Source organism: Lissotriton helveticus, chromosome 2_2 (assembly GCF_964261635.1).
Source record: "Lissotriton helveticus chromosome 2_2, aLisHel1.1, whole genome shotgun sequence".
NCBI lineage: Eukaryota > Metazoa > Chordata > Amphibia > Caudata > Salamandridae > Lissotriton > Lissotriton helveticus.
This window is the reverse complement of record NC_136060.1, coordinates 372143597-372170859: the sequence shown is the minus strand read 5'-3', so window position 1 is coordinate 372170859 and position 27263 is coordinate 372143597. Positions and strand designations below refer to the sequence as shown.

The 27263-nt window shown below is 46.5% G+C and overlaps 1 protein-coding gene across 2 annotated transcripts in view; it reads left to right on the top strand.

The window, feature by feature from the left end:
• The window catches only part of HTT (huntingtin), a 1924961-nt gene that overhangs the window by 1211241 nt on the left and 686457 nt on the right, over positions 1-27263 (top strand). For both annotated transcript variants that reach the window (XM_078678546.1, XM_078678545.1), the window contains 2 exons: positions 3350-3529; positions 3663-3839. In XM_078678546.1, coding sequence (XP_078534672.1) covers positions 3350-3529; positions 3663-3839 — 357 coding nt within the window. The remainder of the gene's footprint in view (positions 1-3349; positions 3530-3662; positions 3840-27263) is intronic.

The following is a 27263-nucleotide window of genomic DNA, read 5'->3' as shown; positions in this document are numbered from 1 at the left end:
GACATGCCTCTGAAACCACGACACCTTCCGCAGGACTACTTGTTCATACTCTGATGAGATGTTAAGTTCAAGCTCTCTTGGCCAGTGGAGCCATAGAAAGGGTGCCGGGTTCAGAGTTTTGTAAAAGTTACTTTCCCTTTATTTTTTGTTGCCAAAAAAGGATGGAGGACTTCGCCCTAGCCTACATGCTTGCCCTCTGAACTTCTTCAAACAGAAGGAAAAGTTAAATATACTCACCATGGCCCAAGATTTGTCTGCCCTGTATGCAGGAGACTGGATGGTGACACTGAATCTGCGTTCCCATCCTGCTGTCCCACAAACGCTACCTTTGGTTTCAGGTAGACCACGCACATTTGCAGTTCCCTGTACTCCCTTTCCACTATACCAGTGCATCTAAAGTGTTCACAATGGTGATGGTGGTGGTCTCTGCCAATCTATGGAAGTTGATAATACTAGTCTCTCCATAACTTAATGACTGGCTACTGAAGGCAGGCTCGCTCAAAGGGTTGGAAACCACTTCCAGATAATAGCCAACCTGTTGACATCGTAAGTCTTTTCCACCAATCTACTTAAGTAACACCTGACTCTTTCACACTGGCTCCCCTTCATTCGAACCAATCTGGACACAGTGCTCTTCCGAGCCTTTCCTCCACTTCCGAGTCCATGTCATTTGGAATTTTATCCTGATGTTTTCACACCTTAACCTGGTTCTCAGTGAGAACACCTTATAGGCTTCTTGGCCCCCTGCATCCTGCTTTTTGACCACGCCTGTTGGCACGTGGGCTCGATAGTGGGATTTGTAGTCTGTCGGCTCAGCACCAAGGGAACCTTTCAGATTTCATTCAGGTATTAGAGGAGACTACGAAGACCTGTTGTGTTGGCTGCTTGACCGTAATTGGACCTGTGGCAGACCCCTGTCATTACACCATATACAGCTAATGATCGTGCCCAATGCATCGTTGCTGGGTTGGGGATGGTCATCTGGGAGAGTGGAGATTAGAGGACTTTGGTTTCTGGCAGAAATCCACCTTCACAGCATCTTATTGGAGTCACTGGCGATTCGCTTAGCACTGAAAGCGTTCCTTCTGACTATCAAGGATGAATAGGTGAAAGTTGTCACAAACAACACCTGCACCATGCAGTACTGAAATAAACAGGGCATAGTGGGATCATGGGTCTTGCGCCTTTGGAAGTGGCAGAATGTTCAGGGTATCTTCTTGGTCGTGCAACACCTGGCAGGATCATTAAATGCCTGGCCAGACAAACTTTGCTGATACTGTCTTTCAGATCACAAATGGCAATTGCACTTGGATGTAGTACAGAGGATCTTCCAGCAATCCAGGCAACCCTGGCTTGATCTTTTCTCCACTGTAGAGTGTGTGCTGTGTCCAAACCTTTGTACATTGGCATTCCCAAGGTAGTTCTCCCACAGAGATGTCTTTCACCTGCATCTAGGCTTGGGATTTCCTGTCTACCTTCCCGTCTCTATCTCTTCTGCCCAGAGTTCTGAAGAATCTGGGCAGAATCTTTTTGTCACTGCCAAGAATATGCCGTCTCAAAACATTTGCGCATTGGAAGTTCCCAAGAAGGCTCTCTCTGGGAGGTGTATATGGCTAAAGTGGAGTAAAGGAGTCCTGTATGCCTTTTCACCTCTGACTTTTCTGCTCAAGTTCTGAAGGAGCAATATGGATGTGGCACCTGGAACTTCTGGCCATGAGCATCTGGCTGCCCCTTTGGGAGTACCTTCTGTCGCAGCAGCAGGACAGGGTCCTGCATAATTCCATGCACAACCTACACCTCCATGTGTGAAGATTGATTGATGACAGTTGATTGCTTTCGATCTTTTTCCCAAAGTAGTGAGAGTTATACTTGTAGCAAGGCGTCCCTATACTAAAACTGCTCATGCAGGCTGCTGGCAGAAATTTGTTGTATGGTGTTCTTTCCGCAATATTTATCCTCCAATTATTGATACCGAAAACAAAATTCCTTATTCCACGCAGTATGACAGGCTGCTATGTGGGTTAGGGGTGGGCGGAACTCATGGAATTTGACCCTGCGAAATTCCACAGGGTTACATACAAACTCTGCGTGATTCTGTGGAGTTCCGCCAATTGGTGGAAATATGCACATCGTGCTGCTCTCGCTGCGATTTAGGATGAACAGCTCATTCCACCCTGAACAATCGGCACAAACAGCACCATGTGGTGCGCAAGAGAATGCGGTCATTCGAGTAGGTCTACTCGAGAAGAAGCCCTCTTATTGCGACTGTGCCGGCTTGTGACTGCCCATGTTAGAAAATCTCACCATAAATCGCTCCGGGGTGCCAAAAATCACTCGCGCTCACCAGCTTGCATTTCTGTATCCTCGTGGGGGAACAAGTTGGCTGAATTTGAGTCACCCAAATTCTACCAATTCAATAGGTGGAATAAAACTTTCTGCCTGGGCCTAATGAAGGTGTCAGTCCATGTGGTCACAAAGCACTACTGCCTAGATAGCCAGATCCGGAAGGAGGGGCATTTTGCCTGTTCTGTCTTAAAGAATTTCCTTTAATGTGAGCCCTTTTACAGACCCATCACCAATGGGCATGGGCTATTGCTTTGGTATCTGTTCACAAGGTAAGGAATCTGTAGCAAGAAGAATCCTTTAGAAGAAAATGAAACTACCTCCAGTGACGCTCTTTCTGATAGATATTCTAACCACAGATTCCTCCGCAACCCGGACTCCTCCCCACATTTGTCCTCCTATGATAGCTAATTGATCCTAACCATGAGTGAAGCTTTAAAATCCGTAAATACAGCCTTTTAAATGAAATACAGCTTCTCTAGTTGACACGGTCTTATGATGCTCACAGAACAACATTGCAGCCCGCCTAACTCCCAATAAAATGACTTGTTCCTTAATTTGGGACTGGACTCGGGTGCCCCTGGTCCAAAATCCCACCGGATAGTTGGCAGATAATGTTTTTCTTTGATTTAAATAATTTAGGCTTTAAGCATTCATTAAATTGATTTATGAAACAGTTTTCATACACTGTTGAATAGTTCAGCGTGTTTGAACTACAATGGCCTGCAGCTTTGTTGCCTTGAATTAATCAGTTTATTTGTCACAGGGGACCTTGCTGTTACACTGTGTGTTTCTTATTTGGGAGTTAGTCTTGTTGATATAGGAAGAATCCTCAGTCACAGATTAACACTGCCCCTGGGGAGATTTTAGTGGGTACATTTAAACATATAACCGGTTCTTTTTCCACCATTAGCGTATAAGTGGAGGGGGGGTTGCATGAACCTGGGCACAAGAAAGAATGAAACATTTAAAAGTGTTTCTCTAACGTTTGTATTTGTTTCTTTAGTGTCAGAACCTTCATGATTCCGAGCACCTGACGTGGCTCATAGTAAACCATGTTCAAGATCTGATAACCCTGTCCCACGAACCTCCGGTGCAAGATTTCATCAGCGCCATCCACAGAAACTCTGCGGCCAGCGGCCTTTTCATCCAGGCAATTCAGTCTCGCTGTGAAAATCTCGCCACGGTCAGTTTGGCATCATTTATACTTTTACAAGCATTAAAATAGAAATAGAATGTGTAATGTATTTGTAATTTGATATTTTATTTACAGTTATTTCATGTGAAAAATAATTTTTTTGTTATTGGTTATGTTTTAGCCCACATCTTTAAAGAAAACTCTTCAGTGCTTGGAGGGAATTCATCTCAGCCAGTCTGGTGCTGTTTTAATGTTATATGTGGACAAATTTTTGTGTACTCCTTTCCGTGTGCTGGCTCGCATGGTTGACACACTCGCCTGCCGGCGAGTAGAAATGCTGTTGGCTGGAACTTTACAGGTACAAATGTGATAAGTGTGGGCACCAAAATCTGGTTTGATAATTATTTTTAAAGACAAGTAAATTACTTTTTTTGTATTGTATATACCTCATTGAATTCCTTTTTGGACTACAGCGAAAAAATGTTAATTTTTATTAGCAGTTGTAAATTAGATGGTATTGTATAGCCGCACTATGGCAAGTTTATTACATTGCACACACCCCGTTCCATGGGTGTAAGCACAATGAACAAAAAGATTATAACCCACAATGCTAGAACCCCACCAGTAAAGTCCTTGAGGGAGCCGGGAGACTGATCCACAAAACGTTCTTGCTACGGTGGAAATTATATATTGCTGCCTTGGAATTCATTAGTCTGACTTTTTGGTCGAGGTTTGACAGCTGCAGCTGTCAAAACAGACCTTTTTAGGTCAACAAAACCAAACTAAAGAAAAGGGAAAAGTGACTCAGCATAGACTCCCCTTCTTTTTACCAAAGTTCCAAAGAAAGAGTCTGACCTGGGACTTCTAAGTTCAGTCAGATGAAAGTCATTTAATATAAATACATAATTTATAGACTGCTGCTGTGTGCGTGCGCATCCAAAAAGAACAATTGATGGACAGAATGTAGAACAATGTCATACATTCACCTCAGTACAGAGATCTGGGCCTAAATCCATCGTTTTTTATGCTTCCCATGCCATTCCAGTTTGAAGCCAGCCATACGCAAATCAGTCTTGACCCTGTGGCCAATGGGATTAGTCCAGTGCCGCTCGTAGCCGGTTGCAGGTGAATCGTCCCCTGGAGCTTGGTCGCTGTGTGGTGAACTGCTCTGCCTGCCAAAACTGATTTTTACATTGAGGACGGATTAACGTTGTTTCCTCGAGGGTGCGGGACTGCGAGTCCCAACGGACAGTGCGCCAAGTCTAACAGGCGCACCTGTGACTCTTCCCACCCCCAGCCTATCCTGCAGCTTATCAACGGCTCGCGGCCCCCGCTCCGTGGGAGCCGCTCGTAGCCGGTTGCAGGTGAATCGTCCCCTGGAGCTTGGACGCTGTGTGGTGAACTGCTCTGCCTGCCAAAACTGATTTTTACATTGAGGACGGATTAACGTGGTTTCCTCGAGGGTGCGGGACTGCGAGCCCCAACGGACAGTGCGCCAAGTCTAACAGGCGCACCTGTGACTCTTCCCGCCCCTAGCCTACCCTATTAAAAGTAACGCCTAGCTCCGCGTAAGCGGAACACGCGCGGGACCGCGCCGGGCTAAGCCGGGCAAAGGGCGGGCCCTCTTAGGCCGGAAGAGCCCGGACCGGGCCCCCCCCTCTGAGCTGTTTATTCTCAGTGGAAGGAGGAAAGGCCTGCGGTCTGTGTTGTCATCTGTAATCTGTCCGACGTTTGTTTAAGATCTAGTTAAGATATTGTTTATCATCTGATCGTGGTGGATTGTGTATCTTTTGTTAGGATTTTATTCATATACTTGCCATTGAGTAACTTTAACATATAGCCTTAAGTCAACATAATGTCCTCACCAGTGCCAATTACAACATCCCCAGCAGGCGGGCGGGTAAAGCAAGGGACTTTAGACAATTATTTTATTAGGGCCATAGGAAGAACAGACAGGGATAGTGCCCTGGCAGAACGACGGGCTGAGCGACGTCGCTCGATAGAGCTAATCAAGAACAAACGCTCCTCGCTGGGCCCATCCCAGCTTGCCTTGTATCCCCTCCCTAGTACTAACAGCGATAGTAATGACGCAGTAGACTTTCCTGAAGATAGTATTCCTCTATTGCTACAAGATATTACTTCTCCTCATTCTGATACTACTAATGACTTGCTTACAAATCTTTCGGTAGTCTGAGGTATTAAGTCACCAGAGGTGGATGCATTGGTGATCTTATCACCAGTGCTTGAGCCTATTGATAATCCCAACAAACCCCCGAAAAAAAAGGCACGTTCGTATGGTCTTCCCCCGAAAAGAAGGAAAAGAGGGGTTAATTTTGCCCAGAAGAATAAAATTAGCCAAGTAGATCGTGGTAATACTTCGACCCCTGTGTTAGTTATTCCAAATACTTCTATATCACCTATAAAATCCCCCTTAGTTTTAACGGATTCAACTGATACCGCCTTGCTGAATAGTATCGAGAAATTAGTAAGGTCTCTCACATTACCTTTGGTAGAGAGATAACGACTATTAGGGCAACAACTGGGAAAACTAGAACAAGTAATTAAAGAACTTAAAGAAGGAACTAGGACTGTTCTAGTTTCTCCATCACTAACTAAAACTATCACATTGCCCCCAAATATTCCCGATCAAAAGGCGAACAAAACTACCAATCAGACAATCCCCGAAATGTAAAATCACCACTTTCCAAAGCAGTGAGTCCAAAGGAAAAAAATAGTGATAAGTTGGCACAGGAGGTCCTGAAGACAAACATCTTGGGCAATCCATGCCAATCCTCTAGTAAGGATACCCCTGCGAAGTCTATTGCCTTTAACAGGCCTAGCGTGGAATTACCTCCAGAAGCAGTCCCACTAGTGGTGGTGCTCACCGGAGTGCCGGAACTGAAGGAAGGAAATGCCAGTATAAATGAAAATCAAACTCAATTAAAAAATAAAGTTATATTTTGGCTCAAGAAAAATTGTCCTCTTCCCCCTAATGTGAATGGTGAGATTCTCCACGTTAGACGCCTTCCTTGGTTAGGGCCTAGCAAAATGAATATTACGGGGGACGTCATTGTAGTAAACTTTAGAGACACGAAGGCAGTTAGTTACATCTTAGATTGGACTTCCCTCACTGACAGTAACCTGATTATCCCTCGCAACCTGACTTATTTTTATCCCAGAAATAAGTTAACTTATCCAAATTCCAGGCCTCAGGATTATTATCACGATGATATCATTAGACCCTTATTATACCGTGAGCATAACTACCTTGGGCCTAATCTTGAGTCACGAGTAAACTATTCCAGGCCTCTATTGCAATGTCAGGATGCTCCCACCAGGCTTCAACCAATGCAGCAAGTAGAACATTATAGAAATGTACCCAATTATCAGAATAATTATATCGACGCTCCAGATAATAATTATTATTCCTTACCGTGGAGAAATTCCTCACCTCAGGTGGCCAGTTATAATTACCGCTCGATACCTAGACCTTTTTTTATTCCCACACAAAATCGCTTTAACATTCTGTCAGGTTTAGATAACATCGAATGACCACTACTCACTCCAAATCTTGAGGAAAATTCTGATTTGCCCTCGCCAGTTAACTTAGGAACACCCCAAAAGGTATGCCAATTGGCCGACCGCTGTGGTAGTTTTTCTTTTACTGGCGTTAGTCCAATGAACTTTAAAGATATTATTGCTCACGTAGAATGTTCAAGGACTCCAATACAGGATGACCCCCTATTATTTCAGGGACACAATATGGTAACATCAACCTTAACAACTACCTTGACGCTTTCTATCCTTTTTTGGAATGTTGCGGGTCTCCGCACTGAAGTTGACCAACCGAACTGGCTAGAAACAATCAGTCAACATAATATAGTATGCTGCCAGGAAACCTGGTTAGTTACTGCAATTCACCTTCAGGGCTATAGATTGTTTCAGTCAAGCGCACGTCCTTCACCTGCTGGTAGACCCAAGGGAGGTTTATCAATTTATGTATCCAATACCCTTACATTTGAAAAAATGGTAGAAATTTCCTCCGATGAGAATTACCAGCTAAATAAATTCTCAGTTATTCGAGGGGATACATATTTCTTGTTAAACTTTTATAACAATCTTTCACCTCCTGACTTTGAGAAAGTCCTAAATAGGATATTTTTGGTCTTAAATGAGCAACGGATGAAATGTCCCGCCCAGTCTTTTAAATTAATTTGGGGCGGCGATTTCAATATTGCTTTGTGTAATGATTCTTCCAACTCAAACTGTGGAGTTGCAGATGAGGAGGGGGCTCCCATAACGCATTTCGCACACTCCAGTGTTGGGAGTATTTTAAGTGAAAAACTTTTTGCCCTAGGACTGGGGTTTGCGAACGAACTTGTTGAACCCCCAATTGATTTTTTCCCCACCTTTCATGGTAGGGGTTGTAATACTACAATTGATTTTATTTTGATATCCCTACACATGAAGGAGGAAGTGATTACATTTAATACGGGTAACGACATTCTGACGTTACCATCTCAGTTCCCACAGGGCGCGATCATACAGGTAACCCAGGATTGCTAACCCAAAAAGCCCTGTCCTTAGATAAAATCAATGGTTACTCCGTAAAGTGGGCTAGAGTAGACCCAGATGTCATTACATCAAATGTCGTTCTCATATCACTTCCCATGCTGGAAACATGTCTAAATCTGCACTCCACCGCTGATGACATTCTAACTAATTTTATTAATATTACTAAAGTAATTAGTAAGGAGCTGCTCCGCAAACAAAAGCAGACTGGTTCTCAAGATAATGGGTGGTTCAACTCAGAATGTCGCAGAGCCCTTTCTAAATTAAAGGGGGCACTGCACAAAACGAGAGGGATCAGCAAGAAATCAGGAAGCTGAGACGGATTTATAACCTGGCGAAAAAAGAATGTAGAAAGGAAAAAAGATTTATGGGAAAAGCTCCATGAGAGCTGTAACAGAAAGGATGGTAAAATGTTCGGGAGAGTGGTTAACTCACCCTTCTTGAAGGATGGGAATACTGGACCAAGTCTAGAGGTAGCAATCAACGCAGACGGATGGATATCACATTTCTCAAAAATATTCTCAGCAGTCGTTGGTGAATCAACTCCAAGTACAAAACCTCTCCATATCCAATTGATTTAACTTTTAGCCTTGAGGAAGTAATTGAGGCCTTGACATCTTCGAAATCTGGTAAAGCCCCGGGGCCGGATGGCGTACTGCTAGATATTTACACCCATACCCAGGAACTCTGGGCTCCGGTATTAACCAGAGTACTTGAAGCAGCCCTAAAAGGGGGTCTCGTAAAATCTTGGTCAACTTCTATCTTGCTCCCCATTTTTAAGAAGGGCGATCGTAACAACCCGGCTTGCTATAGGCCCATTTCCCTCCTGGACTCCTTTGGTAAAGTTGCAGGTCGGTTGATTCTAGACAGACTTCGGATCTGGTCAGGAGATAATCACATTCTGACCGACCTGCAATATGGTTTCCGGCAGGGACTGGGCACAGTGGAGCAGGCCTTGAATCTCTCTCTCCTAATGGGGAAGTATGTTAAGGCCAAGAAAGGCAATCTTCACCTGGTCTATGTGGATTTGACCGCAGCTTTTGACTGTGTTTCACATTCAAAGCTGTGGTCAATCCTAGTAGAACTGGGTGTTGACCTCCCGATAATATGCTTTTTATGCGAGCTGTACCAGGGAGCAACGGCCAGGGTCGGATTTGGAGTGAATGGGGAGCTTAGTCACCACTTCCCTGTTACAAAGGGGGTTAGACACGGATGTGTACTGGCTCCCTTCTTATTTAACCTCTATACAAACGGGCTTGAGAAGGCCATGTTAGGAGGGAGCCAGGACCTACCTGCCATTGTTCGCCGCCCTATTCCCGCGTTACTCTATGCGGATGACGCGGTGATTATGGCGCGAACTCCAGTGCAACTCCAAAAACAGTTAAACTGCTACTGTAATTTCATGGCCTCATTGGACCTCAAGGTTAATATTAAAAAAACTTTAGTTATGCACTTTGGGAAAAAGACAACTAAAAATAAATCAATATTTATTGAAGAATCTAGGTTGGAGTGTACTAAAACATACCCTTACTTGGGTATTTTATTTGATAGTGTTTTATCTTGGAAACCTGCAATCGTTAGCAGGCATCTCCTATTTTTAAGAGCTATATCCGCCCTAATTATGTTTGCACGCAAATTAGGGAATCCCCCCCCAAAAGAACTTTTACAAATATACTATGCAAAGTGCAATAGCGTAGCTGTCTATGGCGCTGGGGTATGGGGCTATGTACCGGTCGATATTTTGCAGAGGGTGGAGAATACCCTGATCTGTTATTTGTTGGCCGTTTCACAGCGTTCCCCAACATACGCTTGTCATATTGAACTGGGAATGGACTATATAGCTGATTGTATAAAACTTCAGCCAATACTATTGTGGCACCGCATTTGGACAACAGAACAGTGTTGCTTAACTCGTGCTTTAATTTTAGACTGTTTGGGCCTACACAACTGGTCAAACATTCCGTGGCTGTCTTTTGTACATGATACCTTCAGGGATTTGAATCTTCCTATATATTTTAATGAACCGTTACTTTTATCTGAAATTACAAGAAAGACCCTGAAAATAACATGTCTGTCACATCTAAGAGAGCTACGCTTAGCCCATGAATCTAATAAAGCTTCAAATCGACACTTGTTAAGCATTCAATGTAACCAGGGTATTCAACCGTATCTAACGTATAGTTTGACCAACTATGAAAAATATATGTTGACACGGTTTAGACTTAATACATTTTTTCGCCTGCTTACCTTTCCGAGGAGACAAGATTGGTCTTCCTCAATTACTAGGTGTCCATGCGATGGTATCTCGGAACAATCTAACATCCATGTAGTACTGTTCTGTAAGTTCTATGATTTACCACGCAAACGCTGGTTACTGCCAATGTTGCTGACTCAAGGACTAAGGAGATGCCGACCTGCGTTTCTGGTGCTACAACATCTAGAAACTGCATCAAATGCTAAAAGTATTGCTATGTTTCTCAAAAATTGTTTTAAAATACGATGTACTTATGACCAACCATAGTCTCAATGTTGTATTATAATATTTTTTCGTGGAGTCTTGAACTGTCTAATTGCTTCTGGTGTTGAAAATATACCATTAACCGGCGGTACCCAAACTTTTTATATCACTATCTGTAGTTATAATAGACTCTATTCGGTAATCGTAACTCAATTGTTTAATATGAATTTTAGCTTGTTTTTATGTTAAGTATGATGAAACTGTAAAACATGTTGATTGCTTTTATGATTTTATCCAGTTCTAAAATCGAATAAAGCTTTTTACTACTACTAGTCCAGTCCGAACTGCCAGGCCAGGTCCTCCCCGGACTGGAAACAAGCATCCTTGGACCGGTTTCGGGCTTTCAGCCCTCATCAGCCAGGATAGCTTGACTCCAGTGGCATGGCGAGCACGGGACCCATGTCATGTCACACCCGTCCCACTCAGGGTGACAACTGCAAAAAGAACAATTGATGGACAGAATGCAGAACATTGTCATACTTTCTACCCAGTACAGAGATCTGGGCATATATCCATCTTTTTTTTTGGCTCCCCATGCCATTCTAGTTTGAACCCACCCATATGCAAATCAGTCTATGCCCAATGGGAGCAGTCCAGCCCGAACTACCAGGCCAGGTCCTCCCTGGACTGAAAACAAGCATTGTAGGCCTGGTTTCGGGCTGTAATTAAAGCCTACTGAGTAACAGCACACGTAACGGGGGTGTACTCATGGGAGGTTACAAAATAAGACAAGGCGGTACTAAGGAGGGACTGCTAAGCCAATTGACCAATGAAAAAGCACAGTTTACAGTGGACAATGACACAAGCCAATGAAAAATATGGGCGGGGAGTGGGCAGAGCTTCAAGTCCATACCTGAATACAGCATGCCTCACAGCACAGCGCAAGCACTGCCCAGGCACGACCTAAAAAGCTTTACGTAATACAGTTCCCACACTGGCTGTATGTGAGACCTGAAAATGGCAGACTATCACTCATCAAAAAACCTGCTTTAGTCTTCAGATAAAACCTTAACTCCAAGAGGTATAGGTCACATTGTTAGAAACAGGAGGGTCAGTACTGTTCATCATTCTACCGTGGTCAATAAAACAAACCTAGCTTTTGAGATTATTGTTACTATTTTGTTGAAAGCTACAGTAACATCAACATGTTTAAAATCGCCAGTAACATGTAGGGCTGTTAATGTAATTCCAGCAACAAATATGGGTAACACAATCCACACATTCATATGTTATAGTTTGCACAGAAAGACCAGGGTTACCTATTTTGCAAAACAGTACGGGCACTTGCACTTTTAGAATTTGCCAAAATGTGTGTCTCCTTTTTTCACTGCTTTTCTCTGTTTGACAAAATCTCCTATTTCCTCTATTCTATGTTTATTCTATAACTAATACTGTTCTGTTGCATTTTCCTTTGTCATCATCCATCTGTAGCACAACACATTCAAAAAAACAATTACCCCTCATAAAGCACACTGGAAGGGGGGTTTGCAAAATATTCAAACATGTCAATGCTTATTTGTTAAATTGTAATTGTAAGCAGAACTTGTAATTGTAAGCCGAACTTGTACAGTGCACTGTAACCCAACAGGCATCCTGGCGCTAAAAGAGGGTGGTAGTGAAGAGCCACTGGGAACTGAACAGCTAAAGATTAGCTTGTAGGAAAGAGCCAAGTTTTTATTTGTTTACGGAATGGTAAAAGACCATTCAGCTGTTGCAGCTCTGGGGGCAACTTATTCCAGAGTCTGGCAGCCGCAACACTGAAGAATGTTCACATTTCAAATTTAAATAAAGTCCCAGCTCTGCAGATGAAATGAGCAATCGATTAACACTGCTGATGTTCTACACATTATATTGCATTGGTTTATTGACGTTTGTAAGAAAATGGTGATTTAACCCCCTTTTTAAAGTACCATTGTTTGGGGTTCACTGTGATTGAGACCCAATAACTAAGTCTCACTTGCTGTAAACTCTTTTAAAAGGGATTGAGAGCGCTAGCCTACAGTGTCCGACTTATTAACAAGGTGATGTAAGAGTCTCTTGATTTGTTGCCCATGAATAAATACACTGGCTGAGCCAGGAGGACCAATGCCCAGGTCAGCTCAGTATCTGCACACAGCCTGTGAGAGAAGCGACCCTTCAGGGATTGATGCTTATAATGTGAGTGAACATTCATAGTGTAAGCCTGTTCTCCTTCACTGAAAACGGTGGGTGCTTCACTGTATTATTCATTGTTGTCAAAATCTGCACCAGAGTACAATTTCACCACAGTTAGGCCTAGAGATTTGGATAACACGCCAGTTTTTGACTAAACATGAATCTCGGGTGTCATATTTGCACTCCTTATGACACTTGAAGATTTATCATATTTCTTTGATTCACCTCCTGATTAGATGCCTGACTTTTGTTCTCCCTGCTGTTAATTAAACTGCTGACCACACAATATGGCCATTTCTTATGGACACTTCTACCTGCAGATTCCTCACCTTCTGAATATCCCAGGTATCACACTGGATTCGCAAACCTTCAATATCTGTCCTAGGCTGATGGATGGCGCCACCTCCACATAGGTGCAGAAAAAAACTCCATTGAGCCATACAGGGCCTTCCGTGGCATCCTGATGTCAGTTCCCTTTTTTCTGCCTGTTAGATGCAGCTCTTGAGTTTGCTCTCCATCAAGAGTTTCTTCAGAGAACACGTTTCTTAACAAATCGTGGTGCTGAGCTAGGGATATCCCCCCCCAAACATTTGAGCTGTAAGCCCTGTCTGGTGTGACAGACAGATGTCCTTTACAGACCCTCACTTTGTCTGTGGTGCTTTTGGTCAGATGATCATTGTTGTTCCTGTTACTCCCGCTTCAGTATGCCCCCCAATACCGTAAAAGAGAGGGAGGAATAGCTCTTCAGGCCACCGGGCCCTCACAATGCCTCACATAGCAGTAGAAGATCTATTCCAGCGCCCCAGCTGCGCAGCCCGTCCACCCTGGAGGCCTAGGCATGACACACGTATACGGCCGCACTGCTCGTGCAAGGCTGCAAAGGGAAGACCGCTCGATCTGCATCAGCCTGATCCACAGGGTGATGATCTCTCAGGGGGCGGCCATCGGGAGGCAGCGGGCAGGCGTAGGTCAGCAATCAGGGACAGCAGGATGAGCCGGACCACACAAGTCCAAAGGGGTTCGTGGGCGGCCCACAGGCTGGGAGTCCCACAGGGTAGGCGCAGCAACCCTGGGGTGGAATGCAGCTCAGTTCCTGTGAGCCTTGGAGGCACATGCGAAGGACTGAGGGGTCATAGACATCAGATCGGACTCCAGTTAGTAAAGGAGAGAGACAGGTGACCCAGCGGGATCCAGTGGCCCCAGCATGTCAGGCCTGCCCCCTCTCCCTGTCACAGCGGGTTCTCCATCTCACTGTATTTGCGTAGTGTACGCCTCCATTTCTGCACATCCAGAACCCGGTGTACTAGGAGTGTTTGACCGATGGTTTAATACTAGGCAGTATCATGATGGATGCAGACATGAGCCCATTCCAGCAACCTCCCGGGCCAAGTCGCTGGAGCTTCACTGCTGTGCAGCCATCTTGGTCTGCAGCTAGGCCATGTCCCCGATGAAACACTACTTGGCCTCAAGTTCTGCCTTTGGTGTAACATGGTTGCAATAACGATTGGTGAAAATAAAAACCTTCCAACAGATCCCAATTAAGTTCCAAAGATTCCTGAAGTTGTGGTTTTCTTTTCAGCATATATATAGTCTAACACTTTACGCTGATTACCATGGGTGGGTGATGTGTTCTCATGCTATTGTTGTTTCCAGAAACTCACGGACTGTTAACTCACACTGTTTAATACAGAACCATGCCAAAATGCCAGGAGTAGCAGAAATAACATTAAGCACCCTTCCACCCTAATCTAATTACATCATACGAAGTGATATTACTTAATTTATAAATTAACCAAATAAATTTAGTGTCAATGAAACAACAATGGTTGAGGTAAAAGTTGCGGGAGGTATGGTTCTAACACTACATTACATTGTGAAGCTTGATACTGTACTTTTAGCTTGAAAAAGTCTATAAATTAACGTCTTGTTGAGATGAAAAACTAACATTTTCCATACACACTGATGTGAAGCACTGTGTTTGTTTCTCAAGTACATGGGGTACAGGCTGGGTGTAGTAAGCTGGCTCAGTATATAGTGTACACTTATGGTCAGGCACCTTGCACTGAGTCCAGGCAACCATTAGTGATAGTGATCTGATAGAGACATCTAGCCGCAGAATGTAGGTACTGCAATAGTCAGTTAGTAAGCGCTCAACACAAGAAAGAATCACACCAGGTGAGTAGAAAAATACTTTCTATTTATTACTACACACTAGACACTAACTTGGCATATCTCCTACCCAGAGATATTAATTTATACATAAAAAGTGCTTTATAAAGAGGTAAGCAGCCTATAGAAATGCCTAGGGCCACACCGGGGGGCAAAATCATGTACTAAGATAGTAGTATGTGACATGGGTACCAAAACAGGACTAGTACCCAAGGTTTTTTGGACCCATGGGGATTCTAGGAGCAACCCAAGGTGAGTAGCCAGGGACCACAAGGCGCATGGGTGTAGAGTGGTTACACCGGGTCTAGCGTCCATAGGAAAGCTTAGGATAAGTCGTGGTTAGACTTTTAGAGTTCTAGGACCCTTCCCAGAGGACCCCAAAAGGACCACTTGGATCAAGGACGGTTGGAGATTCACCCCACCCGTAGACACCCAGAAGAATCAGATACTTGTACCAGGGAGCCCGGATTCATAGGGGCGAAGTGGGGTAAGAAACCTCTGTAGACGCTAATGGAGGGTCATGGAAGTTCAGCAGCTACAGCGTCTCGTGGACCAGGCCGGTGGAACCAGGATGAAGAATCCAGATGACAATAACCTGAAAGCAGAAGGGACAGAGTCCAAACCCCCGGAGGAGACCAGGAGGCACAGGAGCACAATACCCGCCTTAGTTGAAGGTTCTTGGTGTAGCACCATGAAAAGAAACAGTAGCTGTGGAGACTGCCGATGTTGGAGGAGCCCAGGAGCCTTTCACGAGCTGTCTCACGATGGTTGACGAGTGCAGGAAGGTCAGTGGCTGCCAGGACCTCCAACAAGCCTTGGCAAATTTAAACAATGGTCTGTGGGAGAAGTTGCTTGGATGCAGACCAGCGCGGTCTGTGAGACTAACCCAGACAGGATAACTCAGAGCTGGCCCTCAGCACACAGGAGAGCCAGCAGGAATCATTGGAGTCCACTTGAGAATCCTCTGGCTGCAGGCACAGGAGGGCGCAAGGAAGCCCCAGCAGCACACAGGAGATGAGGGCCCGCATTGCAGAGGATGCAGGCAGGACAACCTTCTTGGAGCTGTGCAGTGCTGGAGGCAGGGGATGCTTGAAGATTGAAGATCTCCTGTGAAGTGAGCCAACCATCCTTGGCTACGACAAACAGACACCTTGCACAGGGAGGCGGTCTACTTTGGCTGGAGAGGGATTACAGGCTCTCTACTTGCAGGGAAGACTAGTCAGGTCTCTGGAGAATCAACAAACCTCCGCCTGTGTTGCAGAGCCGGGCGATGTCCATGGGACAACAGGATCAGCAAACCAGTTGTTGACGTAGAGGTGCCTGCGGATGCAGGGAAGTGACACATTCACTTCAAGGGAGATTCCTTCAGGCTAGGATGCAGGATGGGACCTTGGTGACTCGGAGGATGCACGGCCACAGAGCTGCAGATCTTTGGAGAAGCACAGGGACGAAGGGGCAGCAGGATTCTTTCTACCTGAAGCAGCCCTGCGGGAGTCCTGGCTTGAAGGACAGCAGAGTTCCAGTGTCCATCAGCAGAAGAGTCTTTGAACAATCTTCAGACGACTTCCAGAAGTTATCAGGACGAATAAAAGGACCACCCTCAGGGGAGCCCTTAACTAACCCTAAAAAGGGGAAGGACCTCTTCTATGGTGACCCACCAATTAGCGGGCTTAGGGATGATACTCAGTTGTCCTATCCAGTCTTATGCTCCCTGGGGCCAAGATTCAACATGGCAGAATTAAGTTGCCACCTGGAGGAGCTCTGGGGCACCTCCCTGTGGAGGAGCTCGGCAAGGGGGTGGTCACTCCCTTGTCCTATGTGTGGTTTCACGCCAGAGTGGGATCCAAATGTGCCCTTCATTGTGGTCTATTGGCACTCGTAAGCCCCCCCTCCCTACTTAATTCTAAAGGAGAGGTGGTCACACCTCACCTTTGCAGGACATCCTTTGTTCAGCTTCTCTTGCCAGAGTTAGGCTAATCAGCAGTGTTGCAGAACCCTGTCTGAGGCCGGCATCAACACGGGCTGGTAGGCAGACCCTTTAAGGCTACACAGGTAGGTATTGGGGGTGGGGTTGCTCTAAGTTGCCTCCCTGTACATGGTATCATGCAACTAACACTGGAATCAATGTAGTTGCATGATTCAGACATGTTTGATACCAAACATGACCAGGTTCGGGTTGCTATGATGTGGCTGGACATTTTGCATGCCAGTGTCCACTGCATTCCTTAAAATGGCTATCACTTTCCGTGCTTACCTTATTACATTTGAAGTATTGTGTTTATATCTCCGGGTAGGAGATATACCAATGTGTTAGTAAGTGTTGTGTGATAAATATAACTATTTTTATATATACACTATGTGGTTCTTTTTCGTTTAACCTGCACCATATGATCAGACAGGTAAAACAAGCTGCTTAACACTCCTCCTGGATAAGCCAGAAGGCTGCGCACCACAGCAACAACTTAGAGAGTGTTCTACGGTTATCTAAGGCCACTAAAATCACCTTAAGGGTTGCCTGGATTAGTGCAAGATGCATCACTTAAATAAGTGTGCATCATATACTACACCAGCCTCCTACAGCTGGTAAGTACTTTGTACACACCACACTTGGCCTACCAGGGTACCACTGTAAGGCCCTAGTATATGGTACTGAGGTACCCAGGTCATTGGTACACCAGTGGTTTTCCATGAGCTGCAGCATGTATTAAGCCACCCATAGGAGCCCATGCAAACTGTGTCTGTGAAGCTGCCATTGCAGTCTGCGTGGCAAGGTGCATGCACCATTCACTTCAGATATAAGGTTTCCCCTGTATCCCGGTCACTGCATTTAACACCTATAAGTCACCCTTAAAGTAGTCCCTTCAGTTCAAGGGCAAGGTGAATAGTTCTAAATGTGTGGGTACCCCTGCTCGAGCAGAGGTACCCCTACAAAGCTCTGGCTCATTTTTCTGGGCTTTGTAATACAGTGGTCTCCAGGGGAAGACCAAACCATATACTAAAAAAGGGGATGCAACCTGCAACTGGGATCAGGACTTGGACCAGGCGGCTCAGAGGAGCTGGAGACATAGTTAGTACATAGGAACACCACTTTGGCTGTGTGCAGAGTGGAAACACAGCTGCATGTCCAATGTTATTCAAATGGGGAAGTTGCAGTTTTCAAGAAAAAGCACCCTTCCCAGAGGTCCTTGAATATTTCCCTTGGAGAACAGAAGGTTGGAGAGCCACCCCACCCATGGGTTCCCTGAAGACCAGGTTACCTACCCCAGGGAAGCCAGGTGCATAGGGCTGAAGAAACCTCCGTAGAAGACACTGGAAGACTTGGAGAAAAGTGCCTCTGTAGAAGAAGGTGAAGAAGTCCGATGGATTCCAAGGGTGGATTCAGGAAGAGGAGAACCTGTAAGCAGAGGGGACAGAGTCTATACCACTCGAACATGACCAAGAGGCACGAAGATACAATGCCCACAAATGTCAGGAGGTTCTGGAGAGTCGAAAGTGACCTTGTCGCTGCAGCTTTAAAGACCAGATGAAGCCCAGGAGCCGTTCATGAGCTGTCCCACGTCTGTTATCAGTGGCCAGGGGTCGGTGTCTGGAGGGAGAACCAACAAGCCTTGGTAGCCGTAATTGGCGTTGAAAATTAAAAATGAACGACGTTGAGGCCAGCAAGGTCCAAGCGACTCGCCAACAGCTGAAGAGTCAGAGCAGGCCCTGAGCATGCAGGTGAGCCCACTGAAGCAGAAGAAGACCCTTGAGAGGACTCACAGGCCAATGGCACAGGAGTCACAAGAGAACCTCGAGCAGATTACCAAGAAGGAATGCCCCCAGTGAGAGGTTGCAGTGAGGACGCTGTACTTGGCAGGAAGAATGGCGGAGGCTGGTGCTTCTCATAGCCCGAAGATCTCTGGAGTATAGCGCCAACAAGCCTTGGCAGTGGCAAGTTGACGCGCTGCACAGGGGTGATCCCAGTGGTTCCGACGAGGGACACTGGCTTAAAAATTTATGAGAGGACAGCTTAGCCCTCAAGGGAGTTGCAGAGCTACTACCTGTGTTGCTGGGCCTTGTGCAGTCCCTGGGACGTCTGGATCAGCAGACCTTTCAGCTTGGTTGCGGTGCCTGCAGATGCAGGGAAGTGACTCCTTCACTCCAATGGAAATTACTTCAGGTGTCTTTGATACCTACAGGTCTGGTGAAGATCCTGGAGGAAAGACAGGCACAGATGACAAAGATGACTTGCAGAACAGCGAGACCAGGAGCAGCAGGAGTCTTTCTAAATGCAGTCTCGGTTCCAGGGGAAGTCCAGCGAAGTCCAATTGCCCAGACTGTTAAATCGTGACATAGTTTCAATCTTGAGTTGTCCACAACATATCTGAGGACACACCCATAGGTAAGCCATTAAATACCCTAGGGAAAGGGAGTGGATACCCCCATGTCTTTTGTCCTCTTTCACGCCAGAGTGGGAGCCAAGGGCTCCCTGAACTGGTTCAAACTGAAGTATGCAAGGAGGACACCAAATGTGCCCTTCAAAGCTGTCTGGTGGCGCTGGAAAGCTCCCCAACCGCAGCCCAATACACTAAGTCCTGTCTGGGAGGTGGGCACAACTCCCCGTGACAAGAAACCTATTGTCCTGCCTTCCCCTGCTCAAGCTTGGCTCAGCAGCAGGAGGGCAGAATCATGTCTGTGGCCGGCAGCAGCACAATCTGGCTGTCAGACCCTGAAGGGCAGTTACGGGGAGTACAGGGGTACCCCAAGGGAGCCCCCCAGTACATGGGATGACACTTCCAACACCGGAATCGGTATTGGGGTAAGATTCCAACATTTTCATTATCAAACGTGCCCGGCGCAGGCGCTATATAGTTAGACATCTCGTAATGACTTGATGTCTGTCCACTATATGTATCAAAATGTCTGACTGCACTTACAAAGCCTGGAGAATCGACTCCGGGGTTTGTAGGGATGTCCTGCTCATGCAGGGCACACTTATAACCAAACACCCTTCCCTCAGGACTGAAGAGCCTGCCATAGGGGTGACTTTTAGGTGTAAAGTGCAGTGACCTCGGATGTAAGGAAACTTATATCTGTAGTGAGAGGTACACCCACTAACTCAAACAGGCTGCCATGGCAGGCCTGTAGTCACAGTTTAAGTGGACTCCTATGGGTGGTACAATACAGGCTGCAGCCCATGGGAGACCCCTGGTGTACCTATGTCCTGGGTACCTTAGTACCACAGACTAGGGACTTGCAAGGGTACACCAATAGCCAATTGTGGATGTGCAGATGTACTTACCATGGTCAATTTAGAGAGGAAGCACAGTGACTGGGTTCCTGATTTGCAAGATCCCAGTCAGACTAGGTCAAAACCACACTGACACCAGGCACAACGTGAGGTTAACCATGCTAAAAGGATCCTACATTGCTACACCAGAGAATTTAGAGGCAAGAGCCCTTCCACTTGAGTCCTGGTTATGAGGACCCCAGTAAACGACAGTCAAAACATACTGACACCCGCCAAAAAGTGGGGGTATCTAAGCCAGAAAGTTACACCTACCTACACTGGGCACACTAATAAAGCATCTGATGCCTTCCAGCTCATTCTTACTCTATTATTTATTGTTAAACAGACACACAGCAACAGTCCCTCTCAGATTGTGAATAATGTGCAAACCAATGGCCCTTAAATTAATATGTCTATCTATGTATGATGCACAATCAGTGTTAAAAACATACATGCAGCTGGTGCATATCTACTAATTACATTACCAATTCGCTTGCACATTCTGCTTAGAGGTTCGAACATAATAATGTATGGACCACAAGCAAAGGGTGATCTTGCGAACTACCTTAATTTACAAGAGGAACTAAGGATGGACTGGCCCATTTGGAAGTCTGAAGTGCCCGATCGGCTGATCTGACAGGTCCGTGTTTGGGCCAGTCTTTCGGCTATTTTGGACTTGTTTTATAGTATGGTGGGCCTCTTTTTACTGTAAAGCAATTCTCAACAATGCAGGGAATGCTACTAAATATCAAAGAGCACTTGAGTGAATCAATTGTATGATCATTGAATTCATTTTCAATTAGTCTCTCAAGATGGAAAGTTCTTCATTCATTCCACAGATACATGAGAGCTATAATCTTGAATCTTCAAAAGACTTTTATTCTTCACATACAAAAATCCAGTTCAGTTGGCCACAGTTTTAGCTAGCTAATTCAATAATGGCAGCTACCTTTAATCTGGTGCCCTCGCATATTATCTGATAAAGACATCTAGCTGCAGATTCCTTACATTTGAATTTCCCAGGTGTCAGACTGGATCCAGAAACGTTTGCGTGAGCAGTACCTCTGCGTGCCGTCGGGTTGCTCCATTCAGCTCCTGTGGCATCATTGGTGTTGGATATGACGTCGCGGTCACCTTGAGGTGCCACCCAGGCGTTCAGATGTCAGTTCTTTTCTTCCCACCCCATTTAGCGCTGATATGGAGAAGTGCTACCCCTCTGTCTTCTTTTGAGAGACTTTTTCAACATTTTGTTAAAGATTTTTTCCTTGTGTGTCAAACGATTACCTCTAGAAAGGTAGGGTTTAAGCCGTGTTGCACCTGTCACCACACCATGTGGGTTACCGACCCTCACCTTGTGTGCTTATGGTGTCTCGAGTGCGACCACGAGTCAGTTAAACTCAGACTGCCGGGCCATGACGCTCAAGACTTCGAGGGAGCTGTCCCTGAAGCTGCTTGCAGCCCAGCAGTCAACTCCATCTAGCGCAAATCCTAGCTAGTCTCTGTCCTGATTAAGAAAGAGAAGGTCGCGGGACCACTCAAGGAGCCCCAAGTATTCTTCATTGCACTCAAGGTCCTGGGGGCACTTTGGGAAGAAGCACAAGAAGAAGAAGTCTAGACAAACTTTGACTTCACCTCATCCGTTGAGGATTGATGAGATGAGTGAGGGACATTGTCTTTCCTGGCACGGTTCTGCAGAGCTGTTTCTAGGTCTGACTCCTCGCCTGTCCTTGTTGCCGGGAACCGGACTGACCCCCGCTCAGATGAGAGTTTTACGAGGCCATGCACCAAGTATTTGAGCGGGCCGACTCCTCCAGTTCGCCTCTGGTCTCAGCAGGGTTGAAAAAGGCTCCATCAGGTTCCATGCCGATGGCTCCGGTGGGGTCTCATGGATCAGATTCCGGATCGGCGCCGGTCTTGTCAATGCTACCTTTCCCGGCACCGGTCTGAAAGTCAATGCTCTGTCCCTGGTGCTGCAGCCCCCGATCGACACTGATTCAGGCGCTGAATGAGCCAAGGTGTTCTAGGTCATTGTCTGAATGTTTTGAGGCGTTGACATGCATGAGAGAAGAGTAGGAGGGGTCCCTGGACCCTATGGAACACCAGTTTGACACTCCTGGTGAGGAATTGAACTGGTATGAGGAGCTTGTGGAAGCCAGTGAACTGGTCACCTCTCCTGATACTGGTGTGCTCCCTCCACCTACTGTGGCTATGGCGGAGGGAGCCTCTTGTGCTGTGGTGGTGAAGAGGGCAGCAGAGGCCCTTAGCCTGGAGCTGCCCTCAGTGCAGGTCAAGGCTAATCTCTTGATAGAAGTGCTTCAGCCTGGGGCTTCCTCATCAGAACCTGTTTTGCCCTTTAAAGAAGCACTGACATATGTCCTTCTAGGCACTTGGTCGTTATCTAGCACAGGGGCTCCTGTTAACAGGACAATAGCACGCCACCATCTCATTGCCAATTTTCCTCATCCTAGCCCTGAGAGCTTGGTAGTCCAACCCTCAACATCCCATGGCGTGTTCCCTTCCGCTCCCTGGGACAAGGAATCCAAGAGGCTGGAGGCACTTGGGAAGAAGATGTTTTCTTGTGCCAGCTTAGCATTGCGGTTGGTGAACACTGCATGCCTTTTGGGCTGTTTCTCGCATGGGAAACCGTTCTGCAAATGCTGCCTCAGGTCCCAGAGGAAGCCCAGGCTGTGCTCTCCCAAGCAGGGAGAGATGGGAGGGATGCAGCAAAGTTCACCAATAGGTGTGGTCTGGATACGACTGCCTCCCTGGGCGTAGCGGTTTCATCAAATGTGGCCTTGCAGCGCCATGCCTGGCTGAGAACATCTGGCTTTTCGGAGGATGGCCAGGCCAAACTCATGGACATGCCTTTCGATGGGACTCGTCTCTTCGGAGAGAAGGCAAACTCGGAGCTGGAGCACTTCAAGGACTCACGGACTATGGCCAAGTCCTTGGGCCTCTCAGTGACACCTCAGCACCAGGCTGCCTTTCATGGCAATGGAAGTGGCTTTCAACCACGTCAGCCATACCCCAGCCACCATCCTGCACAGGCTTCGAAGGTGTGCGATGACGTGGATGCGGTGCATTCTAAACTTGTGGGAATAGGAGCAAGAAGTCGACCTCCACCAACCCCCAGAAGCTGCAGGCTCTAGTGAGGTTCTGCAAGGCCATTGGTGTCCTGTTGAATGGAGAATGCAAAATCATTTCCTCCCCTGGCAGTCCATGCCATTGGACAAATGGGTCTTGCAGATCATGCGTAGTGGTTACGTCCTCCCTTTCCAGTCTTCCCCTCCCCCTTTACCCTCCATATCAGGAATGACTGGCGGAGGATTATTTTGTCTTGCTCCAAGAGGAAGTTACAGCTTTCCTGGCCAAGGAGTCTATAGAAAGAGTTCCGATATCAGAAGTAGGCAGTGGTTGTTATTCCTGTTACTTTTTGATATTCAAAAAGAACAAAAGGTCTTCATTCTATTCTAGACCTCTGAGCCGTCAATCTCTTCCTCAAAAAGGAGAAATTCAAGCTGCTCATGTTGGCTCGGGTCTTGCCTAGACCAAGGAGACTGGCTTGTAGCGTTTTACTTGTAGGATGTCTATTTTCACATCCCCTTCCTGCGTGTCCATAGCCATTACCTGTGGTTCAAGGTAGGGCAGTCAGTTCGTTGTGCTATCCTTTGGCCTTACCAGCGCCCCTCAGGCGCAGATTAGGGGTTTCAGTCTTTCCCTACCTCAACGACTGGCTGTTAAAGGCGTCCTTGCCCCAGACTGTAGTTTTTCACCTCCAGACTATGGCGGACCTCCTGCATTCGCTGGGGTTCACTATCAGCATGCAGAAGTCACCCCTGACTCCTTCTCAGATGCACCCTTTTCATCTGAGCTGTTCTGGACATTGCAGTTTCCGGCTTATCCTTCCGAGCAGCGAGTCCAGGATGTTCAGGTTCCGATACCGATGTTTCAGCATTTAGCCTGGATTTCGGTGAGAATGACTCTGAGGCCGCTGGGCCTCCTGGCCTCCTGCATCTTGTTGGTAAACATTGCCAGATGGCATATGCGGGCTCTGCAGTGTGACCTGAAGTTCCAGGTGGTGCAGCATCAGGGGAATTTCTCCGATGTGAACCAGATCTCGGAGGAAACTGCAAAGGACCTGCAGTGGTGGCTGATGGACTTCAGTTGGGTCAGAGACCGACTCCTCACCCTTCCCCAACTAGATCTCGCAATAGTGACAGATACGTCACTCATGGGATGCAGCGGCCATTTGGGAGAGGTGGAGATCAGAGGACTCTGGCCTTCGACAGAATCAGGGCTCCTCATCAACTTGTTGGAGCTCCGGGCGATCCGACTAGCACTGTAAGCATTTCTTTCCTATGTCAAGAGGAAGGTGATGCAAGTGTTCACGGACAAGCGGGGTGGGGTCGAGTCGTGGACCCTTTTTCAAGAGGCTCAGTGTCTCTGGACATGGCTGGAATAGCAGGGCATGTCCCTGGTGGCTCAACACCTGGTAGGTTCCCTGAATGCCAGGGTGGACGAACTCGGCCATTGATGCCTAGTGGATCACAAATGCCGTGTCAATCCGGAGGTGGCACAAAGTCTCTTTCAACAATAGGCAGAGCCTTGGTTAAAACTGTTCGCCTCTGCAGAGAGCGTGCAATGTCAGCAGTTTTGCACACTGGAGTTTCCAAGGCGGCTCTCACTCGGAGACGCTCTTAGTTTTGAGCGGAGCTTAGGCCTCCTGTATGCCTTTCCACCCATATCCTGCCCAGAGTTCTCAGGAAGATCTGGAACGACCGGGCCCAAGTCATCCTTGTTGTATCGGGCTGGGCGTGGATAGTCTGGTATCCCGAGCTTCTCAGCATGAACAATAATCCTCCAATCAGGCTACCCCTTTGAGAGGATCTTATGTCACATTAGCAGGGGAGAGTTCTCCACCCGAACTCTGTGCCTTTGTGTGTGGAGATTGAGCAGCAGCAGTTGATAGCTTTCGATCTTACCGAAGTCTGCATTGTTATTTTGGCAGCCAGGCGTCCCTCCGCTAAGACTTTATACGCCTGCCAGTGGAACAAATGTGTAAAATATTGTACAGGACAGTCTATTGACCCTCTTTCTGCTACCCTTTCTGTTATTTTGCTTTTTATTTTGCCCCTTTCCCAGTAGGACTCTGCTTCGGACACATTGAAAGGGTATCTTTCATCTTTGTCTGCCTTCCTGAGCCTGCCAGACCACTCTCTCTATTTAAATCACCTATTGCACATAGATTCCTGAAAGGCCTTGTACATATGTTCCCTCCTGCTCCTTTCATTACGTGTTAGTGGGACCTTAATTTTGTTCTCACATCCTAATTTGCGTTCCTTTCGAGTCTCTGCATAATTGCCCCCTTCGGCTGTTTTATGTTTTAAAAAACAAAACATAACTAAAAGGAATTGTGATTTACAATGCCAATAGCTCAAACTCACGAAATGCGAGACCTGTTGCATTGCAAATGCTTGTTGTTTTGGGTGCCGGGGCTTATTTTTGGTCCCAATCTGACCCTGCTAGTGTCACAGTTGACAGCTCAAAGAAGTGGCCTTTAACTCCTTAAAATTGATTTATTTTGTCCTTGCTGCGGTAATAGACTACTTGAGTTTGAAAAAATGAACTAATGGGTACATTTGTTGTGATATCGGAAATGCTTAAAAATCTCTATGTCCTATCAAGTTAAATATCGAAATTGTCATTTTCTGACAATATGTGTCTGAGAAGTGCCTCGACATCGTTCTCCACGTTTACACTGGGGATCTCCGGGACTGATGTCGCGTATTCTGATATTCTTTCTACTTGAGCGACTTCTTCTTTCTTCAAGGGTTTTTATCACGCTGGTATGCTTGTACTTCAATGTGGTCACCCACTCGGCAGCAAATCTTGTTTGCGAACTCATTCAGCGATAAATGTTTCAACTTGACCCAGCTTTCACTCCGCTTTCTGCAGATTGTGATCTCTGTTTATCCAGTCAAGATTTTTTATTTGCATGCTGGGACTTGTATTTCTGATTTCATAAGGGACAAACCGGACAAGTCCCAAACTGCGACAACTTTGTAACAGAAAATAACCGTGGGCTCAGGAGGCAAAACCGAGGCTAGGTCCAATAAGAGCACAAAGGCCGCTGCAGGGAGAGGCAAGCAAGAGGGAGTGCTGGCGGGAGTAAGGAGGGCTGCAAGGAGGCAGGGCGGGGAGAGGGACGCTGTACGCGTGGCAGTGTTTATATGAGATCAAAACAGAGCCAAGCCCATTGGCGCGTGAGGAAGATGGCGACTGCTGGCTCCCTCCCGACACACTGGCAGTGACTTCCCGAAGTCCCCTGCCGCCGGGAGGGACTAACCTTTGAGAGGATGGGGTCTAACTGATATATGTCTACGTTAACCTTCCTCAAAAGTACACTGTAAACTGATGACCCCCAACTCGCGTTCACACCCATCTGACTCCCATGTCTTGACAGCCACTTAGCAACACAATCCTTTGGCTTTACATCACAGAGCGGGTCCTCAGCGGAGCGCTGTGTGACTGGATTCGTGAGCGATGCCATACGTGAAGTGGACGTCCAGCGACTTGAATGCAGATTTACTTTAATGAAAAAAAAAAAGTGAAAGTGAGCGCAGTAAACAGAGCGCAGTGTCCCCCGCGCTAAACTTAAATGTTAAATAATTAAGGTGAGTGCGATGTCCCGAGCAGGCGTTGCGCTTATTAAAGTAATAAATAACATTCAATTTACAGCGCATGGAGCTGCAGTCGCCATTGTCCCCATTAGTATCCATTTAAAAAAAAACGTCGCAAGCAAACGATCGAGTCCGGATGGGCCGTACCAAAAGGAGACAGGGCGGTAACAAAAAAGCCTCATTTGCAATGGGAACCAGCTTTTACCCTAAACGGTGACAAAAGCCAATCATAATGATGGGCGGGGCTTCAAGTCACCTTCTGAAATCTCCTTGATCACAATAAGCCTCGCAGCGTGAGCAGGTCTGCGAGATCTAAAAAGGTCTGCACAAGCATATGGAGGGCATGCTGTCTGCAGCGGCTGACACGCTCATTGCGCTCGGACACGACATGTCACGTGTCTGTGCTCCCTGCCTTCTCAC